General features: G+C 46.6%; 1 protein-coding gene across 1 annotated transcript; it reads right to left on the bottom strand.

Moving 5' to 3' along the window:
• Positions 1–5,218: 5,218 nt before the first annotated feature.
• On the bottom strand, positions 5,219–14,268 carry SFRP2 (secreted frizzled related protein 2). The gene is made up of 3 exons (XM_022599654.2): positions 12,972–14,268; positions 10,536–10,616; positions 5,219–6,558 (listed from the first exon to the last, which is right to left on the bottom strand). Exons 1-3 carry the CDS (start codon positions 13,468–13,470, stop codon positions 6,254–6,256), a joined length of 885 nt encoding a protein of 294 aa, XP_022455362.1. The 5' UTR covers positions 13,471–14,268; the 3' UTR covers positions 5,219–6,253.
• Positions 14,269–16,458: the final 2,190 nt, after the last annotated feature.

Below are 16,458 nucleotides of genomic sequence, written 5' to 3'. Positions count from 1 at the left end.
AGCTATGTGTCTATCCCACAGTACCATACTGTATTGATTACAGAAGCTCTAAAGTAAGCCTTAATATTAGGAAGAATGATTTTTCTTGCTTTATTCTTTTTCATAATTATTCTGTCTATTCTAGGGTCTTTCCCTTTCAATACAAATTTTAGAATAACGTTGTCCATATTTACAAAGAAGCTTGCTGAGGTTTTGATAGAAATTGCATTAAACCCTTAGATCAGTTTGAAGAGAGCTGACATCTTCACCATGTTGAGTCTTTCAATTTATGAACATGGTATGTCTCTCCAATTATTTAGGTCTTTTTTGATGTCTTTCATCAGTATTTTGTAATTTTCAGCATACAGAACCCATACATGCTCTGTTACGTTTATACCTAAATATTTTAATTTCTTTGGAGCAGTTGTAAATGGTATTGTGATTTTGTTTTGATTTCTACTTGTTTGTTATTAGTATATATAAATACAATTGATTTTGTATGTCAATCTTGTATCCTAGCTCCTATCCATTCCTAGTTTGCCAAGAGATTCTATCATGAATAGGTATTAAATTTTGTCAAATGCTTTTTCTTCTGCATCAATTGACACGATTGTATGATTTTTTTCTTTAACTTGTTGACATGGTGGATTACACTTATTTTTGAATATTGAAACAGCCTTGCATACCTTGAATAAATCCAGTGTGTTTGTAGTGTATTATTCTTTTTACACATTGCTGGATTTGATTTGTTAATATTTTGTAGAGGATTTTTGTGTCTAAATTCATTAAAGATATTGGTCTATAGTTTTCTTTTTTTGTCCTTTATTTGGTTTTGGTATTAAGGCAATACTAACCTCATAAAATGAGTTGGGAAGCATTCCCTCCTCTTCTATTTTCTGGAAGAGATTATGTAAAACTGGTGTCAATTATTCTTTAAATGTTTGGCAAAATTCTCTAGTGACACTTTCTGGGCCTAGAGATTTTGATTTTTAGTATTATTTTAATGTGAACTTATCTGTACCCATAAGAACAAATGGAACCCAGGAAGACTGTGTTCAGGAAAGTCTGGAGAATTTTGGGTCTCAGTTAATATTGTATGTCACACGTGTATATGACACATTAGCCTGTGTTCTTCTTGAGAGTAGCCATGTATGTTGGTCATTGTTGGGACCTCAGCACCTAGGACAGCACCTGGCACATAGTAGGTGTTCTACGTAAGATTGCTGAATAATTGAAACGACTCTCAGCACTCTGCTGCAGATTGGAAGCCTGATGCTGTTACAGGGCAGCATGGAGGCACCCAAATCTTTTGGGAAGAAGGGAGGAGTAGATAGTACTTATGGTTCCATTTTTTCCCTCTTATTTGCCTAAGCTGCTTCCAAGCAGGCCGTGATCAGCCATAACACCTAGAGCAACCCAATGTGCTCAAGAATTTGAAGAGCATTATGGGGTTGCTGGTGGGGCAGCAGAGTCTGTCGGGGTAGGACTAGGGTTGGTTGCAGACTGGTGTTCCTTCCTGTTCTGGGTGCCTCCTTACACAGAAACAAGCTCTGAGAATTCCACCTTAAAACAGACGATGAACAAGAGATGAGAATGTATTGAGATTAAGCATAACTTATAGAGTAATAATTCTTAACTATTTATTGATGAGTAGTCTCAGGCTTGCAGAAACTATTGACTTGCCTAGGTCTCTCTGAATTTCGAAAGCTACACCAAGGTGCTTGCCACTTGAACTGCAGTTTCTAGTCTGTTAAGTGGTTTGTTCTGACATCCCTTAGATTATACAGTTATAGATTTCCTGCCAGAGCTACATTTGTGTGTGGGTGTACAAGAAAGCACATGCATGCATGAGGAAGTGCATAGGTTTTTAGATATTGCTACTGGGGAGCCAGTTAATGACAGTAAGTTCTCGTGCTTTGCACATTTCATGGTATAGCAGAATGTCTGGGTTGTTAAATTAATAATTATTATTACTCTCTACTGGTACGTCTTGGGACAGTTAAATTCTTTGGTTTTTTCTTCTAATGCTATCTGTATTAACTGCTATTTTTATCAATAGATTTTTTTTTTAGCACCTATCTATCTGCATTATTCTCTGGACAATCATGGACAACTTTAAGAAATATTTTATTATGCTCACTTGCTCTTTGTTTCTAAGCTAAATGTGAATTCATTTGTTTGTAATTTGAGGATGTGGGGATTTTATTGATTATAAAGGCAATGGACCTTATGCCAGGTTTATTTGTAGTGTCTAGAACAATACCTTCAGCACGATAATTGCACAATGTTGATTCGTCAATATGTAAAACTGATGATAAATACTTAATTTCTAGGGCTCTGTCCTATTAGAAAATATTCTGGTACAACTCAGTGAAAGTTTTCTCCTTGCAAGCACCTTTACCTGAGCTCGACCTGAACCAAACATTCTATTTTCTACCTGAGTAAATCCACTCTCTCCTTTATGCCATCCCTGGGCATGTGCATACCTCCCTCTTAACACAGCATGTTGGAATTATTTGTTTGCATGCCTCTCTCTCTTACTGGATTGAGAGTTCCTTTTGGGAAGGATCCGTCTATCTTTAGTGCCTAACACAATTTCTAACTCTAGAATAGAAGCTGAAGGAGGGCAGGATCACTGTGCACCCACCACCCAGAACAGCGCCTGGCATGTGGGTAAGCACTCACTACCCATTATTGAATGAATACATCAATGGTGATAGTTGGTGCTCAGAAAATCTTTGCTGAGTTAATGAATTAATATGTATTTGTGCAACAAGTTTCATGGGCAAAAATCACATTGTTTCATAATCCAGAGGCAGTGACTGCATGCGGGATACATATGCCTGGACTTGCTTTCCAAGGTGACCCCTCCTGCCATCAAGAACATTGAAAACCTGGTAGTAAACAATATTTGAAAGGTAAAAAATCAAATTATCATTTGATGACAGAATAGGGAATGAAGACTGGCGGGTGCTGTTAGATAAAATGGATCTTTTTTAACTCTATGAATTTCAGTGCACGTAGACAGAGCCTTTGAACACTTAGGAAATGTTGTCCCAAAATTCTTATAAATGTGTTCTTGTACACAACTCATTTCTCAGGTTATTTAGGAAAGGGAAGAGGAGTTACATGTGTAGTAGATGTGTAGTTTTTATATCTCTAAACTTTCCTGATCTCCTATTTGGGGCATTTTAGCAGTTTATTAACAGGTCGTGAATCATCTTAGGAAACTCAGAAATCCAATGTCTTCTGATGGCTTGCTTTCTTTTTACAATAATGGGTGAACATTTGTGTTTTTATCTGCCTATGAAAGAAATCTAATAGTTGAAAAACTAATTAAGAATACAGCCATGAGGGCTTCCCTGGTGGCGCAGTGGTTGAGAGTCCGCCCGCCGATGCAGGGGACACAGGTTCGTGTCCCGATCTGGGAAGATCCCATACGCCGCGGAGCGGCTGGGCCCGTGAGCCATGGCCACTGAGCCTGCGCGTCCGGAGCCTGTGCTCCGCAACAGGAGAGGCCACAACAGTGAGAGGCTTGCGTACTGCAAAAGAAGAAAAAAAGAAAAAGAATACAGCCATGATTATTTCAAAAATGAGCCATATATATATATATTTGAATCATCATGCAAAAGAAAACAATAAAACAGAATGAAAAATGAACAAAAACCTACCTGCTCTGTCCAAACATGTCTCATTGGCTTATAGGCTTGCCAAAGATGGGAACAAGATGTGTGTGTGGGGATTGGAAAGTCCATAGAGAGACCCATAAGGCAGGATGCAGGCACGGGAGTGATGCCTCTGCTACTTCTTTACAAAGCGACCAAAGGAGACTGTGTCTGGCATTAACGAGCTCTCCAGAGCTGGAAAGTTTGCATCCCTTAACACCGGCAGGTGGCTTTTGTTTTGATTGGAAAAGGGACATTCAGACAAGTCAGTTTCTTCCAAATTGTTTCTTTCCACTACTTTTGCATGTGTTGTACCTATTTTCACTTTCTAATTCCTAAATCCCTGGTCTACTTTCTTTTGTCTTTTATCTTCTCTCTCTCTCTCTCTCTGTCTCTCTCTCTCTGTCTCTGTCTCTCTCTCTCTCTGTCTCTGTCTCTGTCTCTGTCTCTGTCTCTGTCTCTCTCTCTCTCTCTCTCTCTCTCTCTCTCGCCTTTTCCAGGGTTCCTAGCTTCCTGTTTCAAATGTTTACAATGAGTAATGGTCTTGATCATGAGTGTCCCTCTTCCAGTCCATGCGTGCCTTTTAGGAAGAGGGTTGTGCCATGAGTTTGTGGAATTGGTGAGAAGCAGAGTCAGGAGGTAATCCAGAGGAAGATGAAAGGAATTGTGCAGCTCAGGTAGGCAGAGGGCTCTATTGACTTTTGGAGCTAGAAGAGCTGAAGCGCTGTAGAGAGATCATGGCTGTATGTTCAGGAAACTTTTAAACTAAATCAACAAAATGCTATCAGATAAAGTCTTCACACGAACACCACTAAAGATTTCAAATTTGCTGAGGACACTCTGTTGTTCTCATGTATTACCTGTCCTTATACTTCATGTAACTTATCAGTTGTAAATATATAATTGTAATCGAGGTTGTTTTCTTTCACCCTCTCATGTAAATGCCATGAGAACAAGGACTGATGTACATGTCCACAGCACTTAGAACAGGGCCAGGCATGCAGCAGATGCCCAATGAGTATTTGTTGAATAGATGAGTGCCACCCTGTTCCTATAATCCATCCTGGATTAAATAGAAGATAGAATTTGTCATCTGAAAGGCCTGAGTTTTAGCTCTGACTCTACCTTGTGGCAGTGGGTTCACGCCACCTAACCCCCCTGAGCCTGTTTCCTCGTGTGTTTAATAGAATTTCTCTGGAGGCTCCTAAAATAGAACAACGAAGCGTTTGGATGGAAGCTTTGTGGATGGATGCCCTTCTCACCTTCATGCTGTTTTTTCACCATCCCCTCCCTACCCTCTGCCTTCCAATGGCTACTCTTCAAATCATGGCTCTGTTTAGCTGAGTTGAAGTGGGGAAAGAATGAACATTTTTGCAATGGTGATTATTTTTCATTATAAAAATCTGCAGAAATGAAAAGCACAACTGTCAAGCTTGTGAACCGTAGACCAAGACTAGTGTCCCCACGATCTGCCGCGGGACTGTTGAGACCAGACAATAGCCTGCCCATCCCCGTCTCCCAGCAGGGTCCGCAGTGGTAAAACCTGAGTGAGATGGGAGGCAGGAGTGGGTGATGGGAGGTGTGGGGAAATGCACTTTCTGAGTCACAGAGGAAATGGGCACTTCAAACTGCGGGAAGGCTGGGCCTCAGGACAAAGGAGGTGACAGCTCTTGTTCAGCTCCCTTCCCAGTTCCTCCCACGAAGAAGACAAGACACAAGACCAGGAGTTGGTAAAGCAGGAGGTAAAGTTTATATACAAGAATATAATGTTTATCTGAAATATTTACAGTGTTGGTTAAAGCAGTATTTTTACAACTTTTTCAGGTCAACTACTATGTATATTACAGGTAAGCTACAATGGTTTAATTTGCAAAATTAAGTAAAAAAAATGTTTTAAACAAAGCTTAAAGTACTCGGGTCAATCATAACATCAGTCTGTCTTGCCCTTTATTTGAAGAACTCATGCTACGGTGGTTAATGTGGTTTTTATAAATGGAAGTACTCTACCTGGAAATGCAAAATGCAATACATGCTAGAGTTGTAAGTTCCCAACAGGGATGTAAAATGACAGGTGAATCGTTATAAGACTTAGGTGCTGAGTGTCAGGCTGGAGCTGAGAGAGAAGTTGAGATAACAGCCAGCTTTATCTCAACTGGGTTTTGGACCCACAACAGAAAAGTGAAAGTTTGGGCCACATAGGAAAGTAAAGCTATTTGCACATTATGGCAACCTCAGCAGAAAGTGAAACTCGGTTGACCCAAATCAAACAACCAAAAAAAAAAAAAACCCAAGTCACAGTTGCACGTATTCAAAACTAGCTTTTCAGTGAGCTATTTTAAAACTTCATAAAAATCTTCGTGATTTTATTAGTTGGAAGATTTCTACAAGATTTGGGTGGGTTTTTCCTTTATGTGAAAACAACTATTTGTTCCTGAGGCCTCCTGGGGCCTTATAACTCAGAAAATGCCAGGGGTGCAAACGTGCAAAAGACAGGGGAAAGCCGCTCCAGGCTGGGGTTGGAGCTGCAGGGACTGTGCTTGGGAAATGAGTGCTGAGGTCCCACAGCAGAAGTGGAAAGGGTCAGCAGAGCCCGGGGAATGGCCCCGGGACTAGCACTGCAGCTTGCGGATGCTGCGGGAGATGCGCTTGAACTCTCTCTGCCCCTTCTGCCACCGCTTCACAGAGGTGATGACTAGCTCTCCGCCCAGTTTCTGCCCCATGACCAGGTAGGGCGCATTGATGTCATTCATCTCCTCGCACGTGCACTGCAGGCTGTCTTTGAGCCACAGCACCGACTTCTTCAGGTCCCTCTCGGACACACCGTTCAGCTTGTAAATGGTCTTGCTCTTGGTCTCCAGGATGATTTTGGTATCTCTGTTGATGTAGGTGATCTCCTTCACTTTTATTTTCAGTGCTACGAAGACAAGAGATGACAGAGTGATAAGGAGGGAACACATCCCACTGCATATTTGTGACTCGGCTTGGGAGAGGGAAGAAGAGCTTCCCAGGGCTGATGGGACTGTCAGGGGCTGCGGGTAGGGGGTTGGGAGCTGAGGGCAGCAGGTGGCTCCATTTCTAAAGCCTCAAAGGGTTTGTCAGGCACTTTGTTTCAAACCAGCCATCCTTTAAAAACTCTCTTTGCGGGGACTCAATTGACTTTTCTTCCTTGCCCTTGTGTTCTTGTGTTTGTACGTAGGCTGCCTGTGGTGTGTGCTCTCCTTGACAAATGACTTTCCCTATTGGAAACTTCAGCATGAAAAGAAATGCCTGACTCTTAGGTGAAACACGATCCTTCTGTGGCCGTAAACGTTAAACTCAATTTATTACGTCGGAGAGGTTTTTGGACAAACCTGTAAGGAAATTATGTCACAAAATCATTGTTTTCTAAAGAACAAACTACAAGGAAGGAGAATTGATCTTACAGCTGCATTTGATTTGGTAAAGTAACTCAGAAAAAACAGCCAAGACTCTTTTTAAGAGCACAACATGTTTAGCTGTAAAAGTGTTTTTCTGAAGACCTCATCCTCATATGCTATCATTTGCCTGTCCGAGGCCAAGGCGTTTACAGATCATATATGTACTGTTTCCAAGATGGATAAGTAGACTCATTAGAATGCTAAGACCAAAAGTAAGTGGTTTATGATAAAAGACACATTTTATAGTCATGAACAGTATGCTTTGGGAAAGACAACCCTACAAACATACATGCTGGAATTAAATTTCAAGACCCCATGAGGCAGGGAAAGGATAGAATTTTAAGGTTGGAAGGGATCATCCAGTTAAAATCTCTTCTTGGTACACAAAGAATCTGAAATCCAGAGAAGTTTAGTGACGTAACATGAGGTCACCCAGTTAGGCTGTGCCCTGGCTGAGTCTAATTCTCAGCACTCTGGTCCCCAAACCTCCTCCTGTAACACCACTGTGATCTCTTAGGCATAGTATCGAATTTCTTGTCCTGGTTGGTGCATTAATATGCCCACTGTAATGTGTCTTCAGACCCTTGGTGACATTAACAATTGTTCCATAGAGATGACATGCAGGTGTGACTTCCTGACTCTGATGGAGTTTAATGTATTGTTTAAATTAGTAATAGAGGAAGAGGTTTTTTGTGTGTATATCACTGTTGTGGAAATTTCTTCCTCTTTCTTTCTTTCCTTCTCTCTCAGAAGGAGAATTTGACTAAGCATGGCTTTTCTAGTCAACCAGGAAATGACTGAGGCTCAACCAGGTAAATCAAGGATACTGGGACTTGGCCAACCATTATTTGTCTGATATGCATCTGGGCTCTAGTACTGAGTTCTCAGGGTTTATCATGAGATAAGCCACGTGGCAATGTCACATGGTCCTATGGCCTCTGCCTAAGGGCTGGGAGTGGGGAAGGTATATGGTGGGAGAAGTGATTGTAATATTACCTGGGAGCCTCATCCATAGCACAGACAGAGCATGTGTGAGATTTCGCCTGGTCAAATTAGACATTCTTGAGCTCCAAATATCAGAAGAACCATCACTTTTAACAAGGGGGGAGATTTATTACTCATCTTTCTCTAGCTATGAAATAACCAACTTTGTAAGAGCTTGCCATGGGAAAACTTCAGACATTTCCTCCCTGGGTTTTCAGCTGGGACCAAATAGAGGAAATGAAACCCTCAAATAACTTTTCCTGCCCTGCAAGATGTGAACGGGGATGCCACACATGGTAGGAGGCAGGGGTGTTGATACTGTCTGCTCCAACAATAGGCTGCATACAGAGGCAGGCAGTTCTGGGCTATTCTTTCTTCACCAGTACTTTCCCCACTGTAGTAAGGAGGTCTTCTCCATCCTCCCTGTACTCCAAGTGCAGTGGGGAGAGTGTCATGCTTTCATGGATGATTCAGATTTCTACCCTTGTTCCTTCTACCCTGTCATTACTCCCCCAGAGTACAGAGGCGATGTGGAGAACCACCTATAAACCAGTATAATATGCACGCCCTACAATTTAGGTTCATTATCCCCTTTGGGACAAATTGAATGTGGAGAAATAGAAAACAAAGCTTGTGAGGTATCTGCATGTGTGATACCTTAAGTGTAATGATTTCCATGTTGTTTTGAAAGGCTCTCTCCTCTAAGGAGAGAGAACGTTGAACACACACACACACACACACACACAAACATTTCTTTGGCCCAGGTCTTGATACAGCATTCTTAGGAAGGAGGTCTTCTGTAAGGTAAGCCACAAAGCAAGCAGGTAATGTGTGTGTGTGCACGTGTGCTCTAATTTCAACTTTTATGGAGCTCCACTAAACTTTTTCATGGAAGTCAGGAGAGTGATCTGTACTAAATCTAGTGCAAAGGCCATAACTTGCCAGAAGAAAATGATATTTTATATACATTTTTATATAAACTTTATTAAAATTATATTAAAAAATTTTGTCCTTAATCAAATCCTGTAGCATGGAAGCTAAGAACCGTGTTTTGGGCAAGGCTCTGGAGCTTTAGGGTTGCTGCTGCCAACATGTCTGGCCCTCTCCTACTTTGAGAGTTGTATGTATTAGAATATAGACATTTGAAACCGTATCATCCATCTGTGGCTCTCACTGAGGGGAAGGACTGGCTAGGACTCAGAGTTACCTCCTTCCTTTCCCCTTCCTCAGCTGTTTGAATCTTCTCCTATAGCTACGGCTGTCCCAGGACCTGCTAAGGTTAAGCCCAGGACCCTTCCTGCAAGAGACCTGGGGTTGTAAGGGGCAGTGATTGGGTTGTTTCCAGTTTCAGGGACCTGGCCAGGTCTGAGATTTCTGGGCTGGCAAGCTGTAAGGAGAGGGTGGGAGGGCAGTCCTCCACAGTGGGCGCTGGAGTGATTTCTCTGTCTCCAGGACTTAGTTGAGTATGTAGAAGTGTTCATACAGATCTGTTACAGTTTGTTATTGTTTGCTAGAACAGGGACCACATCTGTTTACCAGTAAATTCAACCTTCTGCCTGAGTAAATACTTTTAAATACCAACCCCTCAAACACACCCAAAAGTGCCTGCTCTTGGAATGGGAGGAAAACACGAATGTCTCAGGTGTCTCAGCAAAGTTCCTGGCCACCCCCAACTCCTCCCCCAACACAGCACTGATCTGTGTCTAGCTGGCTCCTCTGCTCCCCTTGGAGGGCTGAGGACACAGATGAGGTGCTGCTGGAGCTCTGGGTGGACAGTCTCCAACCCTCCTTCCTCTTATAGTTCTTTCTTAAGGGGAATGACCCGCACGCCGTGGAACTTGGGTAACATACCTCGCACATCATTTACTGTCCTCCAGAACCTTGTCATCATGGCACCTTGCATGTATCTTACCAAAGTAAACTCCTAGCTTTATTGTTTCTTCTTTTTAAATTTAAGGAAACTCTCCCCGACATATTATTAACCAGTACCTTGGATATACTCACTGATGGTGGAACATGGGAAGCAGAGCATCATGGGTTACGAATAACGTAAAAATATTTGTTTGGCACTGGAGTAAATTTCAATTTTTGGCCAACTCCATGCCTTGAATCTGTTTTGCTGAGGCTAATATTTACATGTTCCCATCCCTGGGACACATGTTAAGTGACTAGAAGAGAACATGGTCCGAGATTATGCTTGTTGGCAAGAAAAAGCCATGGTGAAATGAAAAATGTGCCATCGGAAATTCATGTGAACAACTCTCATTATTTGATTATTGCTTAACAGAGCCATGACTCTCACCTAAAAGGATACAACTCGATACAAGACAGTTACATAGGGAGGAAGCTAGGATAACGCAGATAATTAGCTCAAGGAAAGATGATCTGTGATGATATGTCACCCAAACTTTATCTAGTAACATCTTAAAGAATTGTACCTTTAAGTTGTACTGGGCAATAAAGCTTCTGTTGTTGGTGGTGTATTACTTACCAAAATCATTTTTACAAAGAGTTTCCATTATGTCGTTGTCATCTTCGTTTTTATTTTTGCAGGCTTCACATACCTTTGGAGCTAGAAATGTGAAAAGTTAGTAAGTTTGCTTAAAACGAAACAGCAGGTGGCATTTGTAAACAACTCACAGGGGCTTATTCAGGCAAGAGTAGCAATTGTCCTGTAAGACCCCAGCTTCTGCCTCATTTGTGAAAGAGGGACCACTCATTCCTAAGAGAGTCTCCCATGCCTCCCATCTTTTTGACAGGCAAAAATGCCCACATGCTGTGTTTCATGTATGACGACTCCCCAAGCAAAGGGCGCCCTGGTGGAGTGTGCAGGTGCAGCCACAGGTAACTGAGACAGGCTGCAGCTTTTCACTCTTCCTCCCACTCCTGGGACAAACTCGGTCTCTGAAAAAGTTAGTCCCAAAGCCTCTCTGAGGAGAAAGCACCAAAAGACCCTTAAGGGATTTTGGAAAACTAGCAACCACAAACTACGGCCAGAAGATCGTCTTTCTCAGCTGCAGGTCACTGGTGCAGCCTGGCCTCTGCTGGGCTCTTCAGCTGACCTGTCTCTCGGGGGAGTCATTTCAAGATATTTTCAGGTCTGGACAGGGCGGGGTGGCTAGCATTGTAAGGCTCACATCTGGGTTCTTCCCCCTTGGAAGCACATCTTGCTAATGACTATAGCCTGCACTAAATGGTTCTGTATCACCTCGTGCTTTCTGCCAAGTTTGTGCTTGAGTTAAGCAGCATTTATTTCACTGTTATCTTCATCCCTGGTGCAGATTCTTCTTGCCTCTCTTTGCCTGTTTCAAACTCTCGAAAACAAACAGACAAAACAACAGCAACAACAAAATCCAAACAAACAAAAACCCAAAGCTTCTCCTGAAGCCAGTGAAAATCTGACCAAACCCAGGAAGGTGCACTAGCACTGCTAAAGGCTCCTCTAAAAGAGTCTGATTCCTTGGGAAAAGGGAAAAAAGAAAACATTCATTTTCTCCCACTTATAAATGTACTAATGCTGTCTTTAAAATTTAGGTGAAATTTCATTAATATGAAATTGCATTTTCGCAGGGAAAAAAGAACTATATGACTCATTTTAGAAGTTATTTATCAAATAAGAAAAAGCGCAGAGCAGATTTTGAAACACGTAAACTTTTATTTTGAAGGGAGAAATGACTTTTTCGAGAAATGTAATATATAATGTTGGTGGGACTGTGAAAAACAAAAACAAAAGCAACACACATAAAACTGCCCTTAACTCCTCTGTCTCAAACAAAATGAAACTTTTCCGATTAGGAGCTCTAGGAGTGTATATAAAATGTTACTAACCTGTGTTGGTTGGTCTGTGGTATATGTTGGACAAATGTTTGAAATATGCCAAACATTTGCAATAAATTATAAATCTAACCAATAAGATGAGTGCAAACTCACGGTGCCTGCCAGGAAAGATTGCTAAGCAACTTTGCATTTTCTTTAACTAATGATGGCTGTAGGAAAACAATTAGAGATGGAAAGGGAGATGCTAGTGGAGCCCTGAAAGGGATTAGGAAGCCCCCTTTCCATCGCGGGGGAACCTAAATCAGCTCAGACACATTGTATATGTTTTCCTTTCAGGAAGACTATCAAGCGCCCATGAGGTTTTCATTGCTTTGATGGTTTCTGCACAGGAACTCCCCCCCTATTTTCTAAAAAACTTGGGAAACTCTCTTTTGCACGATTTTCTCCAGTTAATTAAAACCACTCCTAAGATAAAAGCTGATTAGTGATAGAAAAATGATTCCTGGAGATTCCCTTTGTGCCCTCTTTCTTGGACCTCTGGGCAGTTAACAACCAATGCTCAATTTTCAACACGCATGAGCCAGTCCTGCTTTTTATTTACAAAGCCTAAATCGGCAAAGAACAGAGAGTGCCTTAAAAGACTATCTGTTTGCACATTTTGGCGATCGTGCCTGTAGGGAATGTCCCTGTGCCTAGAATCCTGCCCAGTGGTAAGAACGTGCTGCGTGAGGCTGAGGCCAGCGTGCTCTGGCCAGGGTGCTCACCGCCAACTCCTCCTAGCAGGACCACTTCCAACACTCTCAATTGCGGCCCCCGTGCTAGCATCTTCACAAAGAATTGTACATATATCTACATGGGAAAGATCTCTTCCAGTTCTACGTTTTCTCCCCCCACCCCCCTTTTAAACTGTCCCTAAGAAAGAGCAACTGGTACAACTCGGGAAGGGAATGAGAGACTTGGGTGTGTGTTTGGGCGGTGGGGTATCTCAGATTTGTCACGATGACACACCAGGGCAAGGAGAGCGTCTGCCCTGCCCGGGACTGGCACCCCCGGCGGGGAAGCATCGGGATGGGGGGCGGGGGCCGCAAGAACACCCCCGGAAAGTCTTAGCGGAGCTGGTGGGGGGGGTGTAATAAGGAGGAGGGCTTACCTTCCTCGGTGGCCGGCAGGAGGTGGTCGCTGCTAGCGAGGGGGATGCAGAGGTCATTGTCCTGGGGGAAACGGTCGCACTCAAGCATGTCGGGCCAGGGGAAGCCGAAAGCGGACATGACCGGAGCGCAGCGGTCCTTCACCTGCACGCAGAGCGAGTGGCACGGCTGGATGGTTTCGTCCAGGTCATCGAGGCAGACGGGGGCGAAGAGCGAGCAGAGGAACTTCTTGGTGTCCGGGTGGCACTGCTTCATGACCAGCGGGATCCAGGCGCCCGCCTGCTCCAGCACCTCCTTCATGGTCTCGTGGCCCAGCAGGTTGGGCAGCCGCATGTTCTGGTACTCTATGCCGTGGCACAGCTGCAGGTTGGCCGGGATGGGCTTACAGTTGCTGCGCTTGTAGGAGAAGTCAGGCTGGCCGAAGAAGAGCCCGCGCGCGAAGCCCAAGCAGCAGTGCGAGGCGAGGACGAGCAGCAGCAGCGACCCGGGACCCTGCGGCATCGTGGGCGCGCGACCCCCGGTGGGGCGGAGGGAGCCAAGGCGGGGAAGCGCGAGACGGCTGGGGCCGGGAGCTCTTTCCGGCCCGCTCGTTGCGCTCGGCGCGGCTCGGGGCCTGGGAAGCGGGCGGTGGGAACGCCGGGACGCCGGGCGCGCGGACTGTGGCGGCGAGGTGCTGTGCGTTCGGCTCCGCGCAGCAAGTCCGCGCGCAGCTCCAGAGGACTCAGTCCCGGGGGAACAGAGTGAGCCACTGCTGGGGCCCGGCCAGCGTTTTCTTGGCCTTTTTTATGCAAATCTGGAGGTGGGGGGAGCGAGGGAGGAGCCAGTGGAGAGTAATCCGAGGAGGTTTGGTCACTATTCTCTGGGTCTGGTTTTCTGTTGAGAATGCCCCTCACGCGCTCCCTGGAAGGAAATTCTGGCTGCGCCCCACCGACCCCCGTTCCCCCCGCCCCACAGGATGCTGCCAAGCGCGCGCTCAAGGACTGCTGTAAACAACAAACAAACAAATAGACCAGCCTGGCAGCTGCGCCCCAACAGTGGGCGTGCGGAGCACGGGCTGCGGGAGATAGGGGGACGTGACCAGCGGCCTTGTCGCCAGGTCCCCGAGGGAACGCGCTCCGCCCCAGCGAGGCCCGGGCGTGGGTTTGTTTCACCCCAGCACGAAGTTTCTGCTCGAGCCCCGGGTCTGCGGGGCGGAACTGCGTTCCAGGCAGTAGCGAGCCAGCAGCCGGCAGGCTCTTTGTGCCCCTGGCCCGCGCCCGGGACCTGCCCGCCCGAGGCCGTCTCGGCCCGGTTGCTCTCCTCTCGGATCCCCAGCCACGGTTCCCAGCCTGGCCCAACCCGTACAGTGACTCCCGCCTGCCCTTTCAAATATCAGAATTTATATAAGTAGAGTCGTATGAGCAAAACTTGTACATGAAAAAGGAAATATCAATAAAACCTTGGGGGTGTTTTGCTGGGGTAAGTCTAGAAAATTTGGCCATTGTGGAAGCGCCTCTACAGAGTTTCGTCAGAATCACACACGACTGCCCACCGTTTCCCGGTTTGGGAGAAGAGACCTGCCCTTCCTGCCTAAAGGAACGGGTTGACTCAAGGCTCGAAGGCACCACGCGCCCTAACCCACTCTCGCCCTGACGGCGGGCGCTGAGGAGTGTGTGCCCTCAGGGCACGGTTTGGAAAGGCTGGTGCCCGGCACAAGGGACTGGTAGAAAGTGCCCCAGGTGGGCAGGCTGGGAAGGGGTGGGGGCAGAGGAAGAAGCCCTGCTTAGACATACACGAAGCCGGGGCAGAGGCGGCTCCTTCACGCTACATATGCCGGCGGGCACCGGGTGTACGGAGGCTAACAGGCAGAGGGCCTGTGCGGTCGCGGAGCTGGGAATCTCGTGCCCCGGAGGACTCCAAACTAAGTTCACAGCTGTAAACCGGCACTAGGGTGTCAGCAGGAGGAAGGTGTGTGTGTGTGTGTGGGGGGGGGCTCCTTTCTTCTAATCGCCCTGAGTTTCCCCTTGTGGCTGATCGTCTCCTGCGTCTCAGCCACCCCCCCCCTCCCCGCAGGTTGGCGGTGCAGCTCCAAAGAAAGAATCCCCGGAGAGCGAGACTCCAAGGTTCTTTCATATGGAAGGTGGGCGCATTGTTATCACTTCCCGGTCACTTAGAGCCATCGGTGGGCTCCGTCCGCAGCTTCTCTATTTCCCTCCTTCCGGAAGATGCTTTGGCCTTGGCGGCACCCCAGGCCCAAGTCGCCCAGCTAGCTTTGTGGTCCCACTGCTTAGAGGAGGGGGTTAACGTGGGATGGCAAAAGCCCACTTAGTGTTTTCTCTTACCCCATCCTGGCCGTGAACCCACCAGGAAAATCGCCACCTGGAAGGAGAGTATCTTTTGATTTTCACCCAATAATTTGGGTCCTTAAAACCCCAGCTTGCGTCTTCTCTCCTTTGACGCTGGTGCTCTGCAGGAGAAGGGCCGGGGGCGGCGGCAAAAGTCCACTCTTCCGCCGAATGGGTCCTGGGTCTTTTCGTGTCTAACTAAAGCACTAAGATGCCTAAAAGCCCCGCTCCCCAGTACAAATTACTTTGAAAATAAACCTCAAATAAAACGGAAGCACACCGAACCAAGCAGCTAATCAGAGCCTGAGCTCTGAGAGATGCTAGGACTTGGGCCCGGGGCTGGGATGAAGGCCCTCCCGCCTCCACCGACCCCAGCCCCAACGCCTTCCCCTGAGTCCCCTCCGCTTCTCAGAACCCCTCGGGGGTCAAGGAGCCCGGGGCACAAGGAGCCCGAAGCCGGTCGGGCTGCTTCGAGGCGGTGCGCGGCCGTGCGCCCAAGAGAGGTTGGGGGCCCAGGAGCCCTTGGGGCCCGCGCGGCCGGACGCATTGTTTCGAGAACCCGCTGCCTCACTGGCCGCCAGGGGGCGTCGGGAGCCGCACTAGGGGCTCCATCTCGGCCGCGCCTAGTTTCGCGCTCTGGCCTGCGTGGTTCCGGGGTCGCGGCCCCTCCATGCACCCGCGCAGCTCAGCCTAGACCTCACCCTGCACAGGCTGCGTCTTCCTCCCCCACCTCGGGTCGCGGCCCGCTTCCTTTCTCTTCCACCGCTCGTTAGCGCCTGGCCAAGCGCGTGCGCGTGTGACAGGCGCACCAGCCAGACGAGCAGACTGCAGACGAAGAGGAGAATAACCTCTCACCGAGGCCCGGACGCGAGCACGGACCTTTGTCTGTGTGACAAATGCTCGAACACAGATGCTTGGCGCGTCTCCCCCGCCCGGGTCGCTGTGCTACCGCAGAGAGATGGGCGCACGTGGTGTAGCCCAGCGGCGCCTTCAGTAACCCGGACTCTTCTGCCCTCCATGCCGGCCCTTGGGCCTACAGGTCTCCTCCGATCCATGCAAGTTATCAAAATCCGCCAAAGGCTTTTGTTTTCCACAAATGGAGAGTCAAATGCTTACCCCTCTCACCCCTACACCCCCCACTCCTCCCGGGTCTATTTAGTACTTG

Source organism: Delphinapterus leucas, chromosome 5, assembly GCF_059928025.1.
Source record: "Delphinapterus leucas isolate spDelLeu-1000000601 "Yukka" chromosome 5, BTC_Dleu_Yukka2, whole genome shotgun sequence".
Taxonomy (NCBI): Eukaryota; Metazoa; Chordata; class Mammalia; order Artiodactyla; family Monodontidae; genus Delphinapterus; species Delphinapterus leucas.
Note: the sequence above shows the minus strand (reverse complement) of the source record. Positions and strands in the feature narration are given on the sequence as shown.

Excerpts from the sequence above, each read along its gene's own strand:
- SFRP2 (XM_022599654.2), bottom strand. The coding sequence starts at position 13,470 with ATGCCGCAGGGTCCCGGGTCGCTGCTGCTGCTCGTCCTCGCCTCGCAC. Across the intron at positions 10,617-12,971 it reads CCTGCCGGCCACCGAGGAAG|CTCCAAAGGTATGTGAAGCC; the intron begins GTAAGCCCTCCT and ends TCACATTTCTAG. Across the intron at positions 6,559-10,535 it reads TCTTTGTAAAAATGATTTTG|CACTGAAAATAAAAGTGAAG; the intron begins GTAAGTAATACA and ends TTGTCTTCGTAG.